Here is a 21,178-nt window from a genome sequence, read left to right on the forward strand (position 1 = left end):
GTATGAGGGTCAGTGCAGGGGTCACTTGGGGGTCACTTGGGGGTCATACTTGGGGGGTGGCAGCCAGGCCTGGGGGGGGGCAGTGTGGGGGTCAGTATTGGGGTCAGTATGGGCTCAGTGTAGTGGTCAGTTGGGGGTCAGTGCAGGGGTCAGTGCAGGGGTCAGAGGTCATACCTGGGGGCAGCAGCCAGGCCCGGGGGGGCAGTGTGGGGGTCAGTATTGGGGTCAGCATAGGGGTCAGTGGGGGGGTCGGTGCAGGGGTCAGTCGGGGGTCACTTGGGGGTCAGGGGTCGTACCTGGGGGGCGGCAGCCAGGCCCGGGGGGGGCAGCCGGCCCAGCCCCCGCCGCAGCCCAGGCTCCCCACGGCGAAGGGGTCCCGTCCGGCCCGGCCCCCCAGGGGCTCCACGGCGCGATGCATCGGCCTGGGGGGCCACGGGGGTCTGGCCCTGCCCCACGGATCCGGCCCTGCCCCACGGACCCGTCCCCCAGACCCATAGATACCCTTTAGCCAGCCCCAAAACCACCAAAATCAGACCCACAGACCCCCAAGCCCACCCCCAACCACCCCTATAACCCCTTAACCAGCCCCATAACCCCCCAAGCTGCCCCACAGACCCCCAAAGCTGCCCCACAGACCCCCAAACCAGCCCCATAGACCCCCAAACCACCCCTACAACCCCCCTAACCAGCCCCACAGACCCCCAAAGCTGCCCCACAGACACCCAAACCAGACCCACAGACCCTCAAACCCACCCCTACAACCCCCCTAACCAGCCCCATAGACCCCCAAAGCTGCCCCACAGACCCCCAAACCACCCCTATGACCCCCTAACCAGCCCCATAACCCCCCCAAAGCTGCCCCACAGACCCCCAAACCAGACCCACAGACCCCCAAGCCCACCCCCAACCACCCCTATAACCCCTAACCAGCCCCATAACCCCCAAAGCTGCCCCCCAACTCACCACTCGTGGGGCGGGGGAGGGCTGGGTCCCCCCGCGGCCCCCCCGTGGGGGGGGGGGAGGGGGGCGGCTGCTGGGCCGGGGGCGGCCCCTCCCTCACTGCCGCATACACCTGGGGGCAGGGAGGGCACTTAGGGGGCGGCCGGGGGCACTTGTGGGGCAGGGCTGCGGGTTGGCAGCTGGGGGTAACTCCGGGGCGCTTTTAGGGCCTTTTTAGGGGCAGATCTCGGAGCCTTTGGGGGCAGTTTTAGGGCAGCTTTAGGGGCACTTTGGGGGCACTTTGGGGGCATTTTAGGGCACTTTGGGGGCATTTTTAGGGGTACTTTGGGGGCAATTTGGGGGCAGTTTTAGGGCACTTTGGGGGCATTTTGGGGGCAGTTTTAGGGGCACTTTGGGGGCAGCTTTGGGGGCACTTTGGGGGCAGTTTTAGGGGAACTTTGGGGGCATTTTGGGGGCAGTTTTAGGGGCACTTTGGGGGCAGTTTTAGGGGCACTTTGGGGGCATTTTGGGGGCAGTTTTAGGGGTACTTTGGGGCACTTTGGGGGCAGTTTTAGGGGCACTTTGGGGGCATTTTTAGGGCAGCTTTAGGGGCACTTTGGGGCACTTTGGGGGCAGTTTTAGGGGCACTTTGGGGCATTTTTAGGGCAGTTTTAGGGGCACTTTGGGGGCAGTTTTAGGGGTACTTTGGGGGCACTTTGGGGGCAGTTTTAGGGGCACTTTGGGGGCAGTTTTAGGGGGCACTTTGGGGGCAGTTTTAGGGGCACTTTGGGGGCATTTTAGGGGCAGTATTAGGGGAACTTTGGGGGCATTTTTAGGGCAGTTGTAGGGCAACTCTGGGCACTTTTAGGGCACCTTTAGGGAGTTTTGGGGCATTTTTAGGGGCAGTTTTGGGGCACTTTTAGGGGCAGATTTGGGGCTCCGCCCCCCGCGGAAGGGGGCGGGCGATGCCGCGATCACGTGGTGCGGAAGTGGGCGGTACCTAACCCGCACGGCAGGCCCCGCCCCCCCTCCGACCCAGGCCCCGCCTTCTCACCGATGCCGCGACACTCTCCGGGAACCGGCCAATCACAGCGCGCCTCTCGCCTGGCAGCCAATCATCGCTCCCTTCCGGCACTGGCTCAGCCTGAGGGCGACCAATGGACAGAGGGGTCAGGTCGGTGCTGGCCAATGAGAGGGGAGGGCGGGGCAAAGCGGGGCCGCGCCCCCCCCGTGGGGCTGAATGGGGAGAAGCGCTGGGGGTATTTGGGGACAATTTGGGGACATTTGGGGACATTTGGGGACACTTGGGAGGCGGGAGGCGCTTGTGGGGCGGGGTCTTCCCCCACCCCCGCAGCTGTGACGTCATGGCCGCCCCTAGGGGGAGAGTTTCGGGGCCTTCCCGTGACGTCACGGGTTGGGGGCGTGGCCAAGGGCACCCCGCGACGCCCACGGGGAGCGGGAAGGGGACGGCGACACTCCCGGACAGGGTGACACGGGTGACACTCCCGGACACGGTGACACGGGTGACACCCCCGGACACGTGACCGGAGCCCCGGGCCACCCCCAGGGTGACACGCGCGGGACACGTGGTGGCACGGAGCCACCGCGACACGTGACACAGGCGTGGGACACACGAGTGACCGCAACTGGGAGTGACCCACGGCCAGAGTGACCAACAACCATGAATGACCCAAAGCCAGAGTGACCTACGGCCACAGTGACCCACGGCCACAGTGACCCTCGGCCACAGTGACCCACGGCCAGAGTGACCTACGGCCAGAGTGACCTACGGCCACAGTGACCCACGGCCAGAGTGACCCACGGCCACAGTGACCCACGGCCAGAGTGACCCACGGCCACAGTGACCCACGGCCAGAGTGACCAACAACCATGAATGATCCACAGCTACAGTGACCCACAGCCACAGTGACCCACAGCCATGAGTGACCCACAGCCACCAGTGACCAACAGCCAGAGTGACCCATGGGCACCAGTGACCCACAGCCATGAATGACCAACCATCAGCCTGACCCACAGCCAGAGTGACCCACAGCCAGAGTGACCCATGGGCACCAGTGATCACAGCCAGTGACCCACAACCATGAGTGACCAACTACCAAACTGACCCACAACCACCAGTGGGACCCACAACCATGAATGACCAACCAACAGCCTGACCCACAGCCACCAGTGACAAACAACCACGACTGACCCACAGCCACAACTGACCCACAGCCAGCCTGACCCACAACCAGCCTGACCCACAGCCACAACTGACCAACAACCACGACTGACCCACAGCCAGAGTGACCCACAGCCAGAGTGACCCACAGCCACCAGTGACCAACAACCACGACTGACCCACAGCCAGAGTGACCCACAGCCACCAGTGACCAACAACCACGACTGACCCACAGCCACCAGTGACCAACAACCACGACTGACCCACAGCCAGCCTGACCCACAACCAGCCTGACCCACAGCCACAACTGACCAACAACCACGACTGACCCACAGCCAGAGTGACCCACAGCCAGAGTGACCCACAGCCACCAGTGACCAACAACCACGACTGACCCACAGCCAGAGTGACCCACAGCCACCAGTGACCAACAACCACGACTGACCCACAGCCACCAGTGACCAACAACCACGACTGACCCACAGCCAGAGTGACCCACAGCCACAACTGACCAACAACCACGACTGACCACAGCCAGAGTGACCCACGGTCACACCCGTGTGACCCCCCCCGTGACCCCCCCCGGTCACACACCATCACTGTCACCCCCACGCCACCCGTGTCCCCCCCCCGTGTCCCCGCGCGTCCCTCACCCGTCCCCGCGTGCGCCCCGGCTGCCGGCGGCCCCGCGTGTGCCGGCGCCGTGTCCCCGTCACCGCGTGGTGACACCGCGTGAGTCACCCGGGCCCCGCGTGGGTGTCCCCTCCCCTCCCCCCCCTCCCCTCGCCACGGTGACGTCACCGGATGCCCGTGACGGCGAAGGGGGGAGGGGAGGGGGAATCCCGGCAGGGAGGGGGGACACGGGATGGGGGACACTGGGGGGGACAATGGAGGGGACACAGGACGTGGGGTGACATGAGGGGGGCGTGGGGAGCGCAGGACATCGGGGGACACGTGGGGAGGACACGGGGACACAAACACACGCGGTGACACGCCGAGGGCACCTGGGGACACCCAGGGACACGCGGTGGGGACACCTGGGGACACAGGGAGGGCACCTGGGGACACCCAGGACTCCCAAGGGGACACGGGGACACGCAGGGGCACGTGAGGACACGGGGACACCCGGGGTGACACGGGGACACGCAGGGGCACGTGAGGACAGGGGACACCTGGGGACAGGTACGGCCCCGCGGGGTGACACGGGGCACGGCCGGGACACACCCGTGACCCCACGTGACCCCACAGGTGACAAGGCACAGTCGGACGCGCACGTGTGACACCCGTGTCATCGCTGTCCCCTGCCTGGGGACACGGCTGTGGGGGAGGCCTGGGGTGTCCCTGGGACACTGGGGTGACATTCAGGGGTCCCTGGGACACTGGGGTGACACTGGGGTGACATTCGGGGGTCTCTGGGACACTGGGGTGACACTGGGGTGACATTCGGGGGTCCCTGGGACACTGGGGTGACACTGGGGTGACATTCGGGTGTCCGTGGATCCGGGGGAGCCGCGGGGTGGGGGTGGGGCAGTGGGTGGGGGAGGGGCCGCTGAGTCACCGGTTCCGTTGGGGCGGAGCCGCCCCCGGGGCGGGGGAGGGGCGGGTGTGTGACCGTGACGTGACAGGGACACGCGTGGGAGGGGGGGACAGCGGGGGGGGACACAAGAGGGTCCTTGGGGTGTGACACACGCGTGTGACGCCATCATACAGAGGGGACACGGGGGTGACACCGTCCTGAGGAGGGGACACAGGTGTGACACTGTCCTGTGGGTGTGACACAGGTGTGACACTGTGCTCAGCAGGTGACACACGTGGGACACTGTCCCGAGGAGGGGACACACGTGTAACACGGTTCTGTGGGTGTGACACACGTGTGACACTGTCCCGAGAAGGGGACACACGTGTGACACTGGCCTATGGAGGGGACACACATGTGACACGGTTCTGTGGGTGTGACACAGGTGTGACACTGTCCTGAAAAGGGGACACACGTGTGACACAGTCCTGTGGGTGTGACACAGGTGTGACACTGTGCTGAGCAAGTGACACAGGTGTGACCCTGTCCTGAGCAGAGGACACACGTGTGACACGGTTCTGTAGGTGTGACACACGTGTGACCCTGTCCTGAGCAGGTGACACACGTGTGACACGGTTCTGTAGGTGTGACACAGGTGTGACCCTGTCCTGAGCAGGTGACACACGTGTGACACGGTTCTGTAGGTGTGACACAGGTGTGACCCTGTCCTGAGCAGGTGACACACGTGTGACACCGTTCTATGGGTGTGACACAGGTGTGACCCTGTCCTGAGCAGGTGACACACATGTGACACCGTTCTGTGGGTGTGACACAGGTGTGACCCTGTCCTGAGCAGGTGACACAGGTGTGACACTGTCCTGAGGAGGGGACACACGTGTGACACGGTTACGTGGGCGTGACACAGGTGTGACACTGTCCTGAGGAGGGGACACACGTGTGACACGGTTCTGTGGGTGTGACACAGGTGTGACACTGTCCTGAGCAGGTGACACACGTGTGACACTGTCCTGTGGGTGTGACACAGGTCTGACCCTGTCCTGAGAAGGGGACACAGGTGTGACACTGTCCTGAGCAGGTGACACACGAGTGACACTGTCCTGTGGGTGTGACACAGGTGTGACACTGTCCTAGACAGGTAACACATGCCCAGGTGTGTGTGACGCGGCCTTACAGGTGTGACACCTGCGCGACACCGTCCTGCGGGTGTGACCCTGTCCGAGTGACGCCGCTCTGCCTGGTTACACACCTGTGCACGCACACCTGGACAGGTGTGCACAGCCAGTCACACACACACCCCTACCCGCTCACACACCTGCCACACACCTGTCACACACGCACACCTGTGACACACACCTGTCACACACAGCGACACACACACCTGGTCACACACACACCTGGTCACACCTGGACGAGGAGGGGGTGGGGCCTGGAGGGGCGTGGCCGTAGGGGGGAGGGGCACTCACGTGTCCGAGGGTCCGGTCCGGTGGGGGAGGGGCTACGCACCAGCCATGGCCTGGGGGAGGGGACGGAGCCTTACTGGGAGCACTGGGAGCACTGGGAAGCCCCTCCCACCCTCCCAGTGCCATACTGGGACCAGTAAGGCCCAGCGTGAGCCCAGGGTGCTGCTCCCAGTATCCCCAAGTGCTCCCAGTACGACCAGTACCCGTGTTCCCAGTATCCCCAGTAGCTCCCAGTATGACCAGTACCTGCCATCCCCAGCTCCCAGTACGCCCAACTCTGCTCTCTCCCAGTCTGCCCAGTATGTCACACGCTTGGCACCAGTAACAGCGTCACCCACCGTACCCAGCTCCCAGTGCTCCCAGTACAATCCTTCGATGGCTCCCAGTGCTCCCAGTACAGCCTTCACCCCTGTTCCCAGTACTCCCAGTGCAGCTTTGATCTTTGCTTCCACCTCCCAGTGCTCCCAGTCTGGCCCTCCAGTGCTCCCAGTGCTCCCAGTACAGCCCTTACCCTGCACCCAGTGCTCCCAATGCTCCCAGTACAACCTTTACTCTGCTCCCAGTGCTCCCAGTGCAGCCCTTACCCCGTTCCCAGTGCTCTCAGTGCAGCCCTTACCCCGTTCCCAGTGCTCCCAGTGCTCCCAGTACAGTCCTTACCCCGTCCCCAGTGCTCCCAGTACAGCCCTTACCCCGTTCCCAGTGCTCCCAGTGCAGCCCTTACCCCGTTCCCAGTGCTCCCAGTGCTCCCAGTACAGCCCTTACCCCGTTCCCAGTGCTCCCAGTGCTCCCAGTACAGTCCTTACCCCGTCTCCAGTGCTCCCAGTACAGCCCTTACCCCGTTCCCAGTGCTCCCAGTGCTCCCAGTACAGCCCTTACCCCATTCCCAGTGCTCCCAGTGCTCCCAGTACAGCCCTTACCCCATTCCCAGTGCTCCCAGTGCTCCCAGTGCAGCCCTTACCCCGTTCCCAGTGCTCCCAGTGCTCCCAGTACAGTCCTTACCCCATCCCCAGTGCTCCCAGTACAGCCCTTACCCCGTTCCCAGTGCTCCCAGTGCTCCCAGTACAGCCCTTACCCCATTCCCAGTGCTCCCAGTGCAGCCCTTACCCCGTTCCCAGTGCTCCCAGTGCTCCCAGTACAGCCCTTACCCCGTTCCCAGTGCTCCCAGTACAGCCCTTACCCCATTCCCAGTGCTCCCAGTGCAGCCCTTACCCCATTCCCAGTGCTCCCAGTACAGCCCCTACCCCATTCCCAGTGCTCCCAGTGCTCCCAGTACAGCCCTTACCCCGTTCCCAGTGCTCCCAGTACAGCCCTTACCCCGTTCCCAGTGCTCCCAGTGCTCCCAGTACAGCCCTTACCCCATTCCCAGTGCTCCCAGTACAGCCCTTACCCCGTTCCCAGTGCTCCCAGTGCAGCCCTTACCCCGTTCCCAGTGCTCCCAGTGCTCCCAGTACAGCCCTTACCCCGTTCCCAGTGCTCCCAGTGCTCCCAGTACAGCCCTTACCCCATTCCCAGTGCTCCCAGTGCAGCCCTTACCCCGTTCCCAGTGCTCCCAGAACAGCCCTTACCCCGTTCCCAGTGCTCCCAGTGCAGCCCTTACCCCGTCCCCAGTGCTCCCAGTGCTCCCAGTGCTCCCAGTGTTCCCAGTGCTCCCAGTGCAGCGCTCACCGTTGCTCCCAGCCCCCAGTGCTCCCAGTACTCCCAGTCCCGCCCTCCCAGTGCTCCCACACCCTCCCTTATCAGGAGGCCGCGCCCAGCCCGGCCCGGGGCGCCCCGGCGGGGGGGGGGGGGCGGAGCCCAGGTGTGTATTTAGGGGGGTCCCAGGTGTGTTTGGGATCACCCAGGTGTGTCTGGGGATACCCAGGTGTGTTTGGGGGGGTCCCAGGTGTGTTTGGGAGGGTCCCAGGTGTGTTGGGGTGGTCCCAGGTGTGTATTTAGGGGGGTCCCAGGTGTGTTGGGGAGGGTCCCAGGTGTGTTGGGGTGGTCCCAGGTGTGTTTGGGGACACCCAGGTGTGTTGGGGTGGTCCCAGGTGTGTTGGGGGGGGTCCCAGGTGTGTTGGGGTGGTCCCAGGTGTGTTGGGGGGGGTCCCAGGTGTGTTTGGGGACACCCAGGTGTGTTGGGGTGGTCCCAGGTGTGTTTGGGGGGGTCCCAGGTGTGTTTGGGGACACCCAGGTGTGTTGGGGTGGTCCCAGGTGTGTTTGGGGACACCCAGGTGTGTTGGGGTGGTCCCAGGTGTGTTGGGGGGGTCCCAGGTGTGTTGGGGTGGTCCCAGGTGTGTTGGGGGGGTCCCAGGTGTGTTTGGGGACACCCAGGTGTGTTGGGGTGGTCCCAGGTGTGTTTGGGGGGGGTCCCAGGTGTGTTTGGGGACACCCAGGTGTGTTGGGGTGGTCCCAGGTGTGTTTGGGGACACCCAGGTGTGTTGGGGTGGTCCCAGGTGTGTTGGGAGGGTCCCAGCTGTGTTTGGGGACACCCAGGTGTGTTTGGGGGGGGGTCCCAGGTGTGTTTGGGGGGGTCAGGAGGGGGCTACACCCCAATAACGGTGCAGGGCCTGACCCCCCCGTTCTGATCCCCCCCTGACACCCCCAACCCCCCCCCGACCTGCCCCTGCCCCCCAAACCCTCCCCTAAAGGCACCTGGACCCCCCCCGACACCCCCAACTCCCTGCCTGAGCCCCCCCGGCCCCCCAAACCCTCCCTGGCACCCCAAAACCACCCGAGACCCCCAGAAAACACCCCAAAGAAACACCTGAGCCCCCCAAAACACACCTGAGACCACAAAAAACACCTGAGACCCCAAAAACACCCCCAAAACACACCTGAGACCCCCAAATCACCCCCAAAACACACCTGAGACCCCAAAAACACCTAAAACACATCTGATACCCCAAAAACCATCAGAGACCCCCAAAAAACACCCCAAAAACCACCTGAAACACCAAAAACCACCTGAGACCCCCAAAACACCCCCAAACACACCTCAGATCCCCAAATCAACCCCAAAACACACCTGAGACCCCAAAAACATCCCCAAGAAACACCTGAGACCCCCAAAACACCCCAAAACACACCTGAGACCCCAAAAACACCCCAAAACACACCTGAGACCCCAAAAACATCCCAAAGACACACCTGAGACCCCCAAAACACCCCAAAACACACCTGAGACCCCAAAAACATCCCAAAGACACACCTGAGACCCCCAAAACACCCCAAAACACACCTGAGACCCCAAAAACATCCCAAAGACACACCTGAGACCCCCAAAACACCCCAAAACACACCTGAGACCCCAAAAACATCCCAAAGACACACCTGAGACCCCAAAAAACACCTGAGACCCCAAAAACACCCCAAAACACACCTGAGACCCCAAAAACATCCCCAAGACACACCTGAGACCCCCAAAACACCCCCAAACACACCTGAGACCCCAAAAGCCATCAGAGATCCCCCCAAAACACCCCAAAAAACACCTGAAACACCAAAAACCACCTGAGACCCCCAAACCACCCCAAAACTCCCAGAGCCCCCCCAAAAATCCCTCCCAGACCCCCCCCACCCCAACACCTTCACCCCTCCCCCCATAATTTGGGATGAAAACCAGAGATTTTGGGGAGGGGGGTCTGAAATTGGGGGGCACCCCTCCCCCCAAGATGTGCCCCCCACCCCTTCGAAAGGTGCAAGAGCTGCCCCCCCCCATTAATTTGGGGGGTTAGACCCCCCCTAATTACCTCAGCCCCCCCCCCCAAATCATTTTGGGGAAAGCAGACCCCCCACCCCTCCCCAAATTCACCCCGGGGTGGTCAAACCCCCCCCCAATTCACCTGGGGAGGGGGGGAGGGGGCACAGGCCTCACCCCAAATGACCCCCCCCCCCAAAAAGAAACCCACCCCGCCAGACAAATTTTAACTCAGATTTGACCCCCCCCTCCCCAAATTTCACCTCATTTTACCCCCTCAGCCTTGACCCCCCCCCCCCCGATTTATCAGCCCGGATCCCCCTCCCCCATTTCAGCTCAAATTCCACCCCCCCCCCCCCCAAAATTTTAATTTTTTTTTTCTCTCACGTTTCCCAAACCCCCCCAAATTTCACCTCATTTCTCACCCCCCCCTCCCCCCCTCAGGTGAGACCCCCTCCCCCCTTCGCTTCACCTCAATTGTAACCCCCCAGCTCTGAACCCGCCCCCCCCCAAAATTACCCAAACAAGATCAGCCCCCCCCTCAATTCACCTCAGCTTCGACCCCCCCAACCTCAACGCCCCCTCCCCACTTTACCCCAGACCCCCCCTCAAACCCCCCTCACCCCAAATTCCCCTCAGGTTTGCCCCCCCCTCAATTCACCTCAGCCCTGACCCCCCCCCCCCAATTTCACCTCAGTTTCCCCCTCAGGTACCCCAACCCCCCCCAATTCCGACCCCCCCTTTACCTCAGCCCACCCCCCTAATTCCACCCCTGACCCCTCCCCCAGCCCAACCCCCGGCGTTTCCCTCACGCCAACACCGCCCCCCCCCTCACACCCCCCCCTCAAAAATCTCCCCTCAGCTTCCCCCCCCCCCCCCAGCCAGGACCCCTCATTTCCCCTCCCCCCTCCCCCTCCCCACCGCGGCCCCCCCCTCAATTCCCCTCAGCTGACACCCCCCCGCCCCCCCCCCCCAATCCAGCTCAGCTCCTTTCCCCCCCCGGTTCTCCCCACACTCCCCCCTCAGAGGCCGCGGCCCGGCCGCCCCGGCCGCGCCGCCCCCCCCGTCCCCTCCGGGCCGCTCTCCGCCGCCTCACCTGCGGCGCTGGCGGCTGCCGGCGTGTCGGCGGAGTGCCGCGGGGCTCCCGGGGCTTGCCGCCTACGGGGGGGGGGGGTCCCGGGACTCCCGGGGGTCCCGGCCCGGCCCCGGCGCTGCGGCGGCTCCGCGGCTCCGGCCTCGCTCAAACAAAGGACCCGAGAGCCGCGCGCCCCGCCCGCCCCGGACACGCCCCCCGGACACGCCCACCGGAGGGGAGAGCACGCCTCCTCGCTCCGGACACGCCCACTCGGACGGCACCGCCCTCGGTAACGCCCACGGCGGGGAGAGGCCACGCCCGCAAGAGGTTGGGAGGGCGTTGGCCACGCCTATAAAGGGCGGGGGGTGGGGGGGGAGCGGCAGGGCACGCCCATAGATGGAGTTGGCACGCCCCGCCCTCCCCCCCCCCGCAGAGGGTCACGCCCCCTCCTCGCCAGGCCACGCCCGCGGCAGCGGACTGGGAGGGACTGGGGTGGGATGGGGGGGCGCTGGGGCAGTACTGGGAGGGACTGGGAGATACTGGGATGGACTGGGGCGGACTGAGATGTCACGGGGGGCGGCTGGGGTGGACTGCTCTAGGAGTGGGATGGACTGGGACAGCACTGGGGTGTACTGGGATGGACTGGGATGGACTGGTGCAGCACTGGGATAGACTGGGATGGACTGAGACAGCACTGGGATGGACTGGGACAGCACTGGGATGGACTGGGATGGACTGGAATGGACTGGGACAGCACTGGGATAGACTGGGATGGACTGGGATGGACTGGGACAGCAATGGGACAGCACTGGGATGGACTGGGACAGCACTGGGATGGACTAGGACAGCACTGGGATAGACTGGGATGGACTGAGACAGCACTGGGATGGACTGGGACAGCAATGGGACAGCACTGGGATGGACTGGGACAGCACTGGGATGGACTGGGATGGACTGGAAGGGGATGAGAGAACACCGAAAGGCGCTGGGGCCTGGAAGCACTGGGACCAGTACAGAATCACAGTGGGAAGTACTGGGCCCAGTATGGGGTGACTGAGGGACTGGGGCTGAGGTGGCACCGGGACCAGTACGATCCAGTACCAGGAGAGACTGACACCAGTATAAGCTGCTGCTACAACCAGTAAAGGGTGACACGGAGACTGGGAGGCGCTGGGACCCGTGTAAGGTGGTACTGGGACCAGTATGGGATGGCACTGGGATCACGAGGCACTGGGACCACAACAGGCTGGCACTGGCAGTGGTATAACCTGGTACTGGGACCAGTACAGGGTGGCACTGGGACTGGGAGGCACTGGGACCAGTACAGGGTGGTACTGGGAGACACTGGGCCCAGTATAAGGTGCTACTGGGAGGCACTGGGACCAGTACAGGGTGGTACTGGGAGGCACTGGGACCACTATAACCTGGTACTGGGACCAGTACAGGGTGACACCGGGACTGGGAGGCACTGGGACCAGTACAAGGTGGCACTGGGAGACACTGGGCCCAGTATAAGGTGGTACTGGGAGGCACTGGGATCAGTAGGGGCGACACCGGGACTGGAAGTGGACTGGGACCAGCAGGGGGCGCCCTTGCCTGGCTAGGGGCGGGGCCACCCTGGGGACACCACGCTCCAGCCAATAACAGAACCCCATTCCCAGCGCCGGCCAATCGGAGCGCGGTAGCTCCGCCAAGCCCCGCCCTCCGCTCCCCCTCCCCTCGGGCAGCGCGCGGGACCGCACGTGCCCAAAGGAGGCGTGGCCTAGCCGCGCGTGGCCCCGCCCCTTGGGCCTGGCCCCGCCCCCGGGAGGCCCCGGGCGGGTGGGGGAGGGGCGGGGGGTGTCCGGTGTTAACCCCGCGGTCCCCGCGTGTCACCGGGGCAGGGGGAGGGGCGGTTTGCACACGCGTGTGCAAGGGCGGGGAGGGGATCCCTGCGGGAGGGGTGTGCCTGCGCCTGGAGCGGGAAATTCGGGATGGGCGCGGGAAATCCGGGATGGGCACCGGGAAAATCCGGGATGGGCACCGGGGAATCTGGGATGGGTATGAGAAAATTCGGGATGGGCACCGGGAAAATCCGGGATGGGCACGGGAAATCCGGGATGGGCACGGGAAATCCGGGATGGGCACGGGAAATTCGGGATGGGCACCGGGAAAATCCGGGATGGGCACCGGGGGAATTTGGGATTGGCACGGGGAAATCCGGGATGGGCACGGGAAATTCGGGATGGGCACGGGGGAATCCGGGATGGGCACGGGAAAATCCGGGATGGGCACGGGAAATTCGGGATGGACACTGGGAAAATCGGGATGGGCACGGGGAAATCCGGGATTGGCCACGGGGAATCCGGGATGGGCACCGGGGAAATCCGGGATTGGCCACGGGGAATCCGGGATGGGCACCGGGAAAATCCGGGATGGGCACGGGAAATTCGGGATGGGCACGGGGGAATCCGGGATGGGCACGGGGGAGTCCGGGATGGGCACGGGAAATCCGGGATTGGCACGGGGGAGTCCGGGATGGGCACGGGGAAATTTGTGATGGGCACGGGGAATTCCGGGCAATGTACGAGGAATTCTGAGCCTTGCACAGGGAGTTCTGGGATTGGCCATGGGAAATTTGGGATTTGCACGGGGAAATGTTGGCCTTGCACGAGGAAACTCTGGATTTGCACGCGGAAAACCTGACACCGGGACCTTGCACAGGGAAATGTTGGCCTTGCACGAGGAATCCTGGGAAGTGCACAGAGAATTCTGGGATTTGCACGGGGAAGTTTGGGATTTGAACGGGAAATTTGGGATTTGGACGAAGAAATTCGGGATTTGGAGGGGGAAATTTGGGGTCACGTGACCCTTGGCACGAGGACCCCTCCGCCCCCCCGGGGGCGCTGTCACGGGGTCACGTGACCCCTCCCCCCCCCGCGCACCCCCACGTGACCCTCCCCCAGCAACAACGGCAGAGCCGCGCTCTGATTGGCCGGCGCTGCCGTGACGTCACGACAGGGCGCGCCGGCCCGTTGCCATGGCAACAGCGGGAGCCGGGGGGGGGGGGGGAGGCGGAGGCCTTGGAAAGGGGGATTTGGACCCAAAAAAGGATTAAAATGCCCCAAAAAAGGGTTAAAACGGCCCCAAAAAAATAAAGTCAGAGAAGGTAAAGGGAGCCTCGGACTCGAAAAATCAGAATTTGGGCCGGAAAGTTGAAGATTTTAGACCTAAAAATGAGCGAAGGGGTCCTAAAGGCAAGATTGCTGGCATATAAATTGGATCCCGACACCTAAAAATGGGATTTTTGTCCCAAAAACAGGGAGTGTGGCCTTAATGATTTTTTTTCTCCCAAAAACGGCGTTGGTCCCAAAAAAGAGGTGTTTGGTCCTAAAAATGAGTGATTGCGCTTGATTTTTACTCCCCAAAAAGGGGGACTGGACATTTCAGTGAGGAATTGGCCCCCAGAAAGAAGCTTTCGGCCCAAAAATGAGGATTTTTGCCTTTAAAATAGGGCGTAAAAATGGGGCGTTTGAACTTTACGAGTGGGATTGGACCCTAAAGCTGTGAATTTGGACCCACCAGTGAGGATTTAGGCACAAAAAATGGGGTTTGCTGCGCTAAAAGTTAGATTTTGTGCCCCCTCCCCAAAAAAATCAAAGCCCTCAAGACGTCACCCTAAAAATGAAGCGCTTGGCCCTACAACTTGGGATTGGACCCTAAAACTGCAGATTTCCACCGCAAACGAGGGGGGACGGACCCTAAAAACGAGTGATTGGACCCAAAAGCGGAGTTTTGGATCTCACGCATGAGGAATTTGTACTCTAAAATTATGTTTGAGACCCCGGAAATTAGAGTTTGCTTGCCCAAAAGAGGGGTTTGAACCCTCAAACTGGAGGTTTGCTCCCGAAAAGTGGCTTTTGGCCACCAAAATGAGGGAAAATGCAGCTTTGGGCCTTAAATTGAAGTTTTTAGCCCCAGAAATGTGGGTTTGGACCCCTGTATGAGGTTTGGAACACTAAAAATACCGGTTCGCCCTTTAAAAATTGAGATTTTGGAGTGGGAAAATGAACTTTTGAAACCTAATAATTAAACTTGGACCTTTAAACACGATTGAGATGCAGGAATTGGGGATTTAACTCCGAAATAAGGCTCGAACGTTTTGAAATGATGGTTTGGATCCTACATTGAGGCCTGGGCTCTAGAAATGAAGGCGTAGGTCATTAAAAAAAAAAAAGGGTTTTGATACCAAGAATGGCCTCTTTTCCCTCAAATAGGGATTTGGGACCCTAAACAATGGGGGTTTGGGTTGAAGACCAAAAATTGGCTTTGGCTCCCCGAAAACGAGTGATTTGGCCCCAAAAACGGGGGACTGGAAAGGGGAAAATTCGGGGTTTGGGGGGGGAAAAATGCGCGGTTGTTCCCGCACCGCGAGGGGGCGCCATCCTCAAATTCTCCATGGCAACCGCCAGGGGGCGCCACCCCCTAATTCTCCATGGCAACCGCCAGGGGGCGCCACCCCCTAATTCTCCATGGCAACCGCCAGGGGGCGCCACCCCCTAATTCTCCATGGCAACCGCCAGGGGGCGCCACCCCCTAATTCTCCATGGCAACCGCCAGGGGGCGCCATCCCCCAATTCTCCATGGCAACCGCCAGGGGGCGCCACCCCCTAAGTCTCCATGGCAACCGCCAGGGGGCGCCACCCCCTAATTCTCCATGGCAACCGCCAGGGGGCGCCATCCCCCAATTGTCCATGGCAACCGCGAGGGGGCGCCATCCCTCAATTCTCCATGGCAACCGCCAGGGGGCGCCATCCCCCAATTCTCCATGGCAACCGCAAGGGGGCGCCACCCCCTAATTCTCCGTGGCAACCGCCAGGGGGCGCCACCCCCCAATTCTCCATGGCAACCGCCAGGGGGCGCCATCCCTCAATTCTCCATGGCAACCGCCAGGGGACGCCATCCCCCAATTCTCCATGGCAACCGCCAGGGGGCGCCATCCCCCAATTGTCCATGGCAACCGCAAGGGGGCGCCGCCCCACGGTCTCCATAGCAACGCCCCCTCACCACCTGAAGCCACCAGGGGGCGCCAAAACACCCTCCCAAGCCCCGCCCACACCGTTTGATTGACAGAAGAGGCGGAGCCGATTGCACAAATCTGTCTAATCAGCAGCAGGCACACGAGCAGGCCACGCCCCCACGCGACGTCACAGAGGAAGCACCGCCTATTCCGTCGCCGTGACGTCACTTCTGGTTCATCCGCTTGGTGGCGGCCATGTTGCTGCGAGGGGAAAGTCCCGCCCCCTTTTGCCCTGGGGGTGTGGTCTAAGGAATTCCTCCTCTTTTGTGGGTGGGGCTCTATCGTGACCAATGGGAGGGTCGCAGGGGCAAAGCCCTGCCCCTTTCCCGGGGGTGACGCCTCAAAGCCGGCAAAGCTCCGCCTCCCCAGATAAAACCACGCCCATTTACTAGAGCCACGCCCGTATTTGGTTGACCACGCCCCAAAGAAGCACCACGTGTGGGATAGGTGACATCCCTTTAGTGAGCCCGCCCTATTCCTGCCACGCCCCCAGGGTAAGCCCCACCCCATGGATGAGGCCCCGCCCACCGGCATCCAGGGTCCCCCCCCTTCCGTCCTGGGGGTTCATTTTGGGGAAAATTCTTCCCTTTTTGGGGTCCTTCATTCCTCTTTGCCCCAAAGGGGCGGAGCTTCAGGGCGGGGCGTGTCCTTTAATTTCGGGGGGGGTGTCTCCCCTGTTTTGGGGTCCCGCCCCTCCCCCCCCTTTCTCATACCTTGTAGTAGGCGGGGGGAGGGGCGGAGGGGGGGAGGGGCAGCTCGCGCAGGGGGTGGGCGGGGGCGGGGGCGTGGGGGCGTGGTCTCGGCCCCGCCCCTCCCCCACCCCGCGGGGTTTTGGGGGGTCTCCGGGGGCGTCGCCGCCACCAGAGCGCCCCCCCCGCCCCCACCAGCGCCAGCAGCGCCGCCCCTCCCCCCGCCCCCCCCAGCACCGCCCCCTCTCGCGCAGGGGGTGGGCCCGGCCCTGGCGGGCTCGTCTGATTGGCTGAACCTGGGAAAGGGGGGGAGTGGTCAGGGGGAGGGGCTTCAGGTGGGTTAAGCCCCTCCCCCTGCCCCTCCCCCCCACCTTTACCTGTGCCGTCCTGCTCCGGCGGTGGCTCCGCCCCGGGGCCTGGGGGAGGGGGAGGGGCGGGTGAGAGGGGGGAGGGGGAGGGTGGGGGAGGGGCGGGGTGGGGGAGGGGAGACTCACGCTGCCCCACGCGCAGGGTGACCCTCATGGCCCGGGTCAGGCAGGCCCCGCCCTGCCGGTTCTCCAGCCCCTCGGGGGTCCCGTCCGAGGTGGCTGCGGGAGGGGGGGACACATCGTGACGTCATCGGTGATGTCAGCACACACACCCTAACCCCCGTGATGTCACAGCCTGGTCACACCCCATCACCACCACCCCCTCCTAACGTCATCGTCCCTTCTGGTGATGTCATCGCCCACCCCAGTGACATCACAGCCTCGCTCTGTCGCACACTGATGACATCACAGGGGTGTGATGATGTCATAATGACACCATCCCCACCCGACCACTGTCACCTCCCCTGACACCACTGATGTCACTCCTCGATGGTGACATCACCCAGCCCGTGACATCACCACTTGTGCTTCTGATGACATCACCGCCCTGATGACGTCATTGGGACCTCCCTGTTGACGAAAGAGCCCCAAGACCCCCCACAAACACCCCGATGACATCACCAACCCCGGCAATGACATCACCACCCCCAGCAATGACATCACCCCCCCCCCCCGGGGCGCTGACGTCACGGCTCACTGATGATGTAATAGTCGTGCTGGCGGCGGAACTCGTGCCCCCAGAGGTTGGGGCTGAACTCCTGGAACTTGATGGTGAAGCGCACGTCGCGCTGGGGGCGGTCGCAGGTGAGCAGCAGGGTGGGGGCGGGGGGCACCTGGCAGCGCCGCGCCTGAGCCCCGCCCACCAGGTACAGCTTGTAGTACTCGTAGGCTCCGCCCCCCGGGCACACCAGGTCCAGGCGGTCGCCGATCTGTGGGTACAGCACGTAGCCCCCGGCCTCCAGGAACCTGGGGGGACACGGGGACACCGGGTGTGACACTGTGTGTGACTCTGTGTGTGACACTGTGTGTGACACTGTGTGTGACACTGTGACATTGTGTGTGTGTGTGACGCTGTGTGTGGGTGACACTGTGTGTGACATTGTGACACTGTGTGTGCGTGACATTGTGTGTGTGACACTGTGTGTGTGTGACACTGTGACACTGCGGGTACAGCACGTAGCCCCCGGCCTCCAGGAACCTGGGGGGTCACGGGGACATCGTGACAGTGTGTGTGACACTGTGCGTGACATTGTGTGTGTGTGGGTGTGACACTGTGTGTCTGTGACACTGTCACCATGACGGTGACACAGTGGGGGGGACACCGTGTGACGCCACAGGCGGGTGGCGCCGCCAGCCATGGGGACATGGTGACATCCCCATCAGGGACACGGTGTCACTCCCATCAGTGACACGGTGACATCCCCATCAGGGACATGGTGACACCCCCATCAGTGACACGGTGACACCCCCGTCAGGGACACGGTGTCACCCCCGTCAGTGACACGGTGACATCCCTGTCAGTGACACAGTGACATCCCTGATGGTGACATCCCCATCAGGGACACGGTGACATCCCCGTCAGTGACACGGTGTCACCCCCGTCAGTGACACGGTGTCACTCCCATCAGTGACACGGTGACACCCCCATCAGTGACACGGTGTCACCCCCGTCAGTGACACGGTGTCACCCCCGTCAGTGACACGGTGTCACTCCCATCAGTGACACGGTGACATCCCCGTCAGTGACACGGTGTCACTCCCATCAGTGACACGGTGACATCCCCATCAGTGACACGGTGTCACTCCCATCAGTGACACGGTGACATCCCCATCAGGGACATGGTGACACCCCCGTCAGTGACACGGTGACACCCCCATCAGGGACACGGTGACACCCCCGTCAGGGACACGGTGACATTCCCATCAGGGACACGGTGTCACCCCCATCAGTGACACGGTGACACCCCCATCAGTGACACGGTGACATTCCCATCAGGGACACGGTGTCACCCCCATCAGTGACACGGTGACACCCCCATCAGTGACACGGTGACATTCCCATCAGGGACACGGTGTCACCCCGTCAGGCGCCCCCACAGGCCTGGGGGTAGTTGGGCCGCCATTGTTGTCACCGTGGCAACGACGCCGCTGCCCCTCCCCCACCCGCTCCGTGGGGGGCCGGGGGGGGGGAGGGGACGCAGCAGGGGGGACCCGGGGCCGGGGGCACCCGAGGGGGGTGACAGCGTGGGACTGGCTGTCACCGTGTGGCTGTTGTCACCGTGTCACACAGCCGCTGTCACCTCCCTGTGACGGTGTCACACCGGCCGGGTGTGTCACACCTGTGGTGACACCCAGCTGTCCTCCTCACGCTGTCCCGTGTCACACTCGCAGCCACGTGTTCGCGGTGACAGCCACGGTGTTACACGGTGTCACACACACCATCGGTGTCACGGTGTCAGTCACACTGTCACACTCAGGGTGTCACACGGTGTCAGCGTCACACACACAGTGTCACGGTGTCAGTCACCTTGTCACGCTCAGTGTCACACGGTGTCACACACACCATCGGTGTCACGGTGTCAGTCACCTTGTCACGCTCAGTGTCACACGGTGTCACACACACCATTGGTGTCACGGTGTCAGTCACATTGTCACACTCAGAGTTACGCTGTCACGGTGTCACACGATGTCGCACGGTGCCACAGTGTCACACAACCACAGCGCCACACTCGCACTGTCACACTTCCACAGTGCCACACGCATTGTCACACAGCATCGCACGCGGTTACAGCAACAGGTGTCACCCACGGCGTCACACACACCATGTCACACACACCACGTCACTCACGGTGTCACACGTCACACACACGATGCCACAGCTCCACGGTGTCACCCCCCCAGTGTCACACACCCGGTGTCCCCCCCACGTGTCACAACCACCCCCTGGTGTCACCTCGTGTCCCCCCCCACCACCGGCAGCAGCGTCACACCCGGTGTCACCCCCCCCCATGTCCCCATCCCCATCTCTTGGGGTCACCTGGAGGGGGAGACAAGATCCCCCCAACCCCTCAGACCCCCCCCAAATCCTCCCAATTCAACATCAACAACCCCCCCGACCTCCCCTGCCCCTCCCAGAACCCCCCAATCCCTCCAGACCCCCATAATCCCCCAATCCCCCCAGAGCCCCCGTCCCCCCTGACCCCCGGTCCCCTCCCAACCCCTCGGAACCCCCCAACTTCCTCAGACCCCCCCAACATCTTAAAGACCCCCCCCAGACCCCCCAATCCCTCCAGACCCCCCCAGACCCCCCAATCCTCTCAGGTCCCCCAGGACCCTCCGGTCTCCCCCAAACCCCTCGGACCCCCCAAACCTCCCAACCCCCCCAGACCCCCCGATCCCCAACATCCTAAAGACCCCCCCCAATCCCTCCAGACTCTCCCAGAGCCCTCAAGACCCCCCCCCCAAATCTCCCAATCCCCACAGTGCCCCCAAAACCCTCCAGTCCCCCCTAAACCCTCAGCCCCCCAAACCTCCCCATCCCCTCAAAACGCCCCCCCCCCCAAATCCCCTCAGAACCCCCCGGAACTCCTGTGAACCCCGGAACCTCCCAATTCCCCCAGACCCCCCCAAAGCCCCCCGAACCCCCCCCCACCCCCCCGCCCGCCGTTCCCGCGCTCACCGCCGGTTCCCCGTGTGCCAGACCACCGGCTCCAGGCTCAGCCCCGCGGCCCCCGCGCCCAGCACGGCCACCAGCAGCGCGGCCGCCCGCCCCGCCATCGCCCCCCGCCCCGGGACCCCCGGCGGGACCCCCGGCCGCGACCCCCGCCCCGGCCCCGGACTCGAACCCGGGTCCCCGCGGGGCCGCCCCGGCTGCGACCGCGCCGGCTGAGGGGAGGGGGGCGTGGTTTGGAATGGGGTGGGGGCTCACAGGTAGGCGTGGCTCCACGGGAAAGCGGGCGTGACCATATGTGGGTGCGGTCGTGGGGCGTGGTTTGTGAGATTCGAGGGAGGCGGGGCGTGGTTTGAAAGGTTAAAAGGCGTGGCTTCGGGGAATGGGGTGTGGTGTGGAGTGGGTGGGGCTTATTAGGGTTAATTAGCATGGGCAGGCTTATAAAAGGGGGCGTGGCTAAAAGGCAACGCGGCTACACACAGAGCTGACCATGGATGGGTGTAGTCACACCGATGGGCGTGGC

At 63.2% G+C, this 21,178-nt stretch overlaps 1 protein-coding gene and 1 long non-coding RNA gene across 2 annotated transcripts; both read right to left on the minus strand.

The window, feature by feature from the left end:
• Positions 1-230: 230 nt before the first annotated feature.
• Positions 231-11,038, minus strand: LOC136305562 (uncharacterized). The gene is made up of 5 exons (XR_010725373.1): positions 10,891-11,038; positions 6,122-6,171; positions 1,994-2,083; positions 964-1,072; positions 231-422 (listed from the first exon to the last, which is right to left on the minus strand). It is a non-coding gene; the product is annotated as an uncharacterized lncRNA (long non-coding RNA).
• Positions 11,039-16,635: 5,597 nt separating this feature from the next.
• EFNB3 (ephrin B3) lies at positions 16,636-20,762 on the minus strand. Its single transcript, XM_066208838.1, has 5 exons — positions 20,665-20,762; positions 17,683-17,951; positions 17,112-17,204; positions 16,995-17,033; positions 16,636-16,913 (listed from the first exon to the last, which is right to left on the minus strand). Exons 1-5 carry the CDS (start codon positions 20,760-20,762, stop codon positions 16,636-16,638), a joined length of 777 nt encoding a protein of 258 aa, XP_066064935.1.
• Between the last annotated feature and the right edge of the window lie 416 nt (positions 20,763-21,178).

The sequence above is a fragment of the Chamaea fasciata genome, unplaced genomic scaffold, assembly GCF_029207755.1.
Source record: "Chamaea fasciata isolate MVZ Bird 193981 ecotype frontalis unplaced genomic scaffold, bChaFas1.0.hap1 SCAF_492, whole genome shotgun sequence".
Classification (NCBI taxonomy): domain Eukaryota; kingdom Metazoa; phylum Chordata; class Aves; order Passeriformes; family Sylviidae; genus Chamaea; species Chamaea fasciata.

What these genes read in the sequence shown, in the direction of transcription:
- EFNB3 (XM_066208838.1), bottom strand. Translation starts at nt 20,762, where the DNA reads ATGGCGGGGCGGGCGGCCGCGCTGCTGGTGGCCGTGCTGGGCGCGGGG. An exon ending in TGGCACACGGGGAACCGGCG is followed by an intron (nt 17,952 to 20,664) that starts GTGAGCGCGGGA and finishes GTGTCCCCCCAG; the next exon opens with GTTCCTGGAGGCCGGGGGCT. An exon ending in GCACGACTATTACATCATCA is followed by an intron (nt 17,205 to 17,682) that starts GTGAGCCGTGAC and finishes CCCCTCCCGCAG; the next exon opens with CCACCTCGGACGGGACCCCC.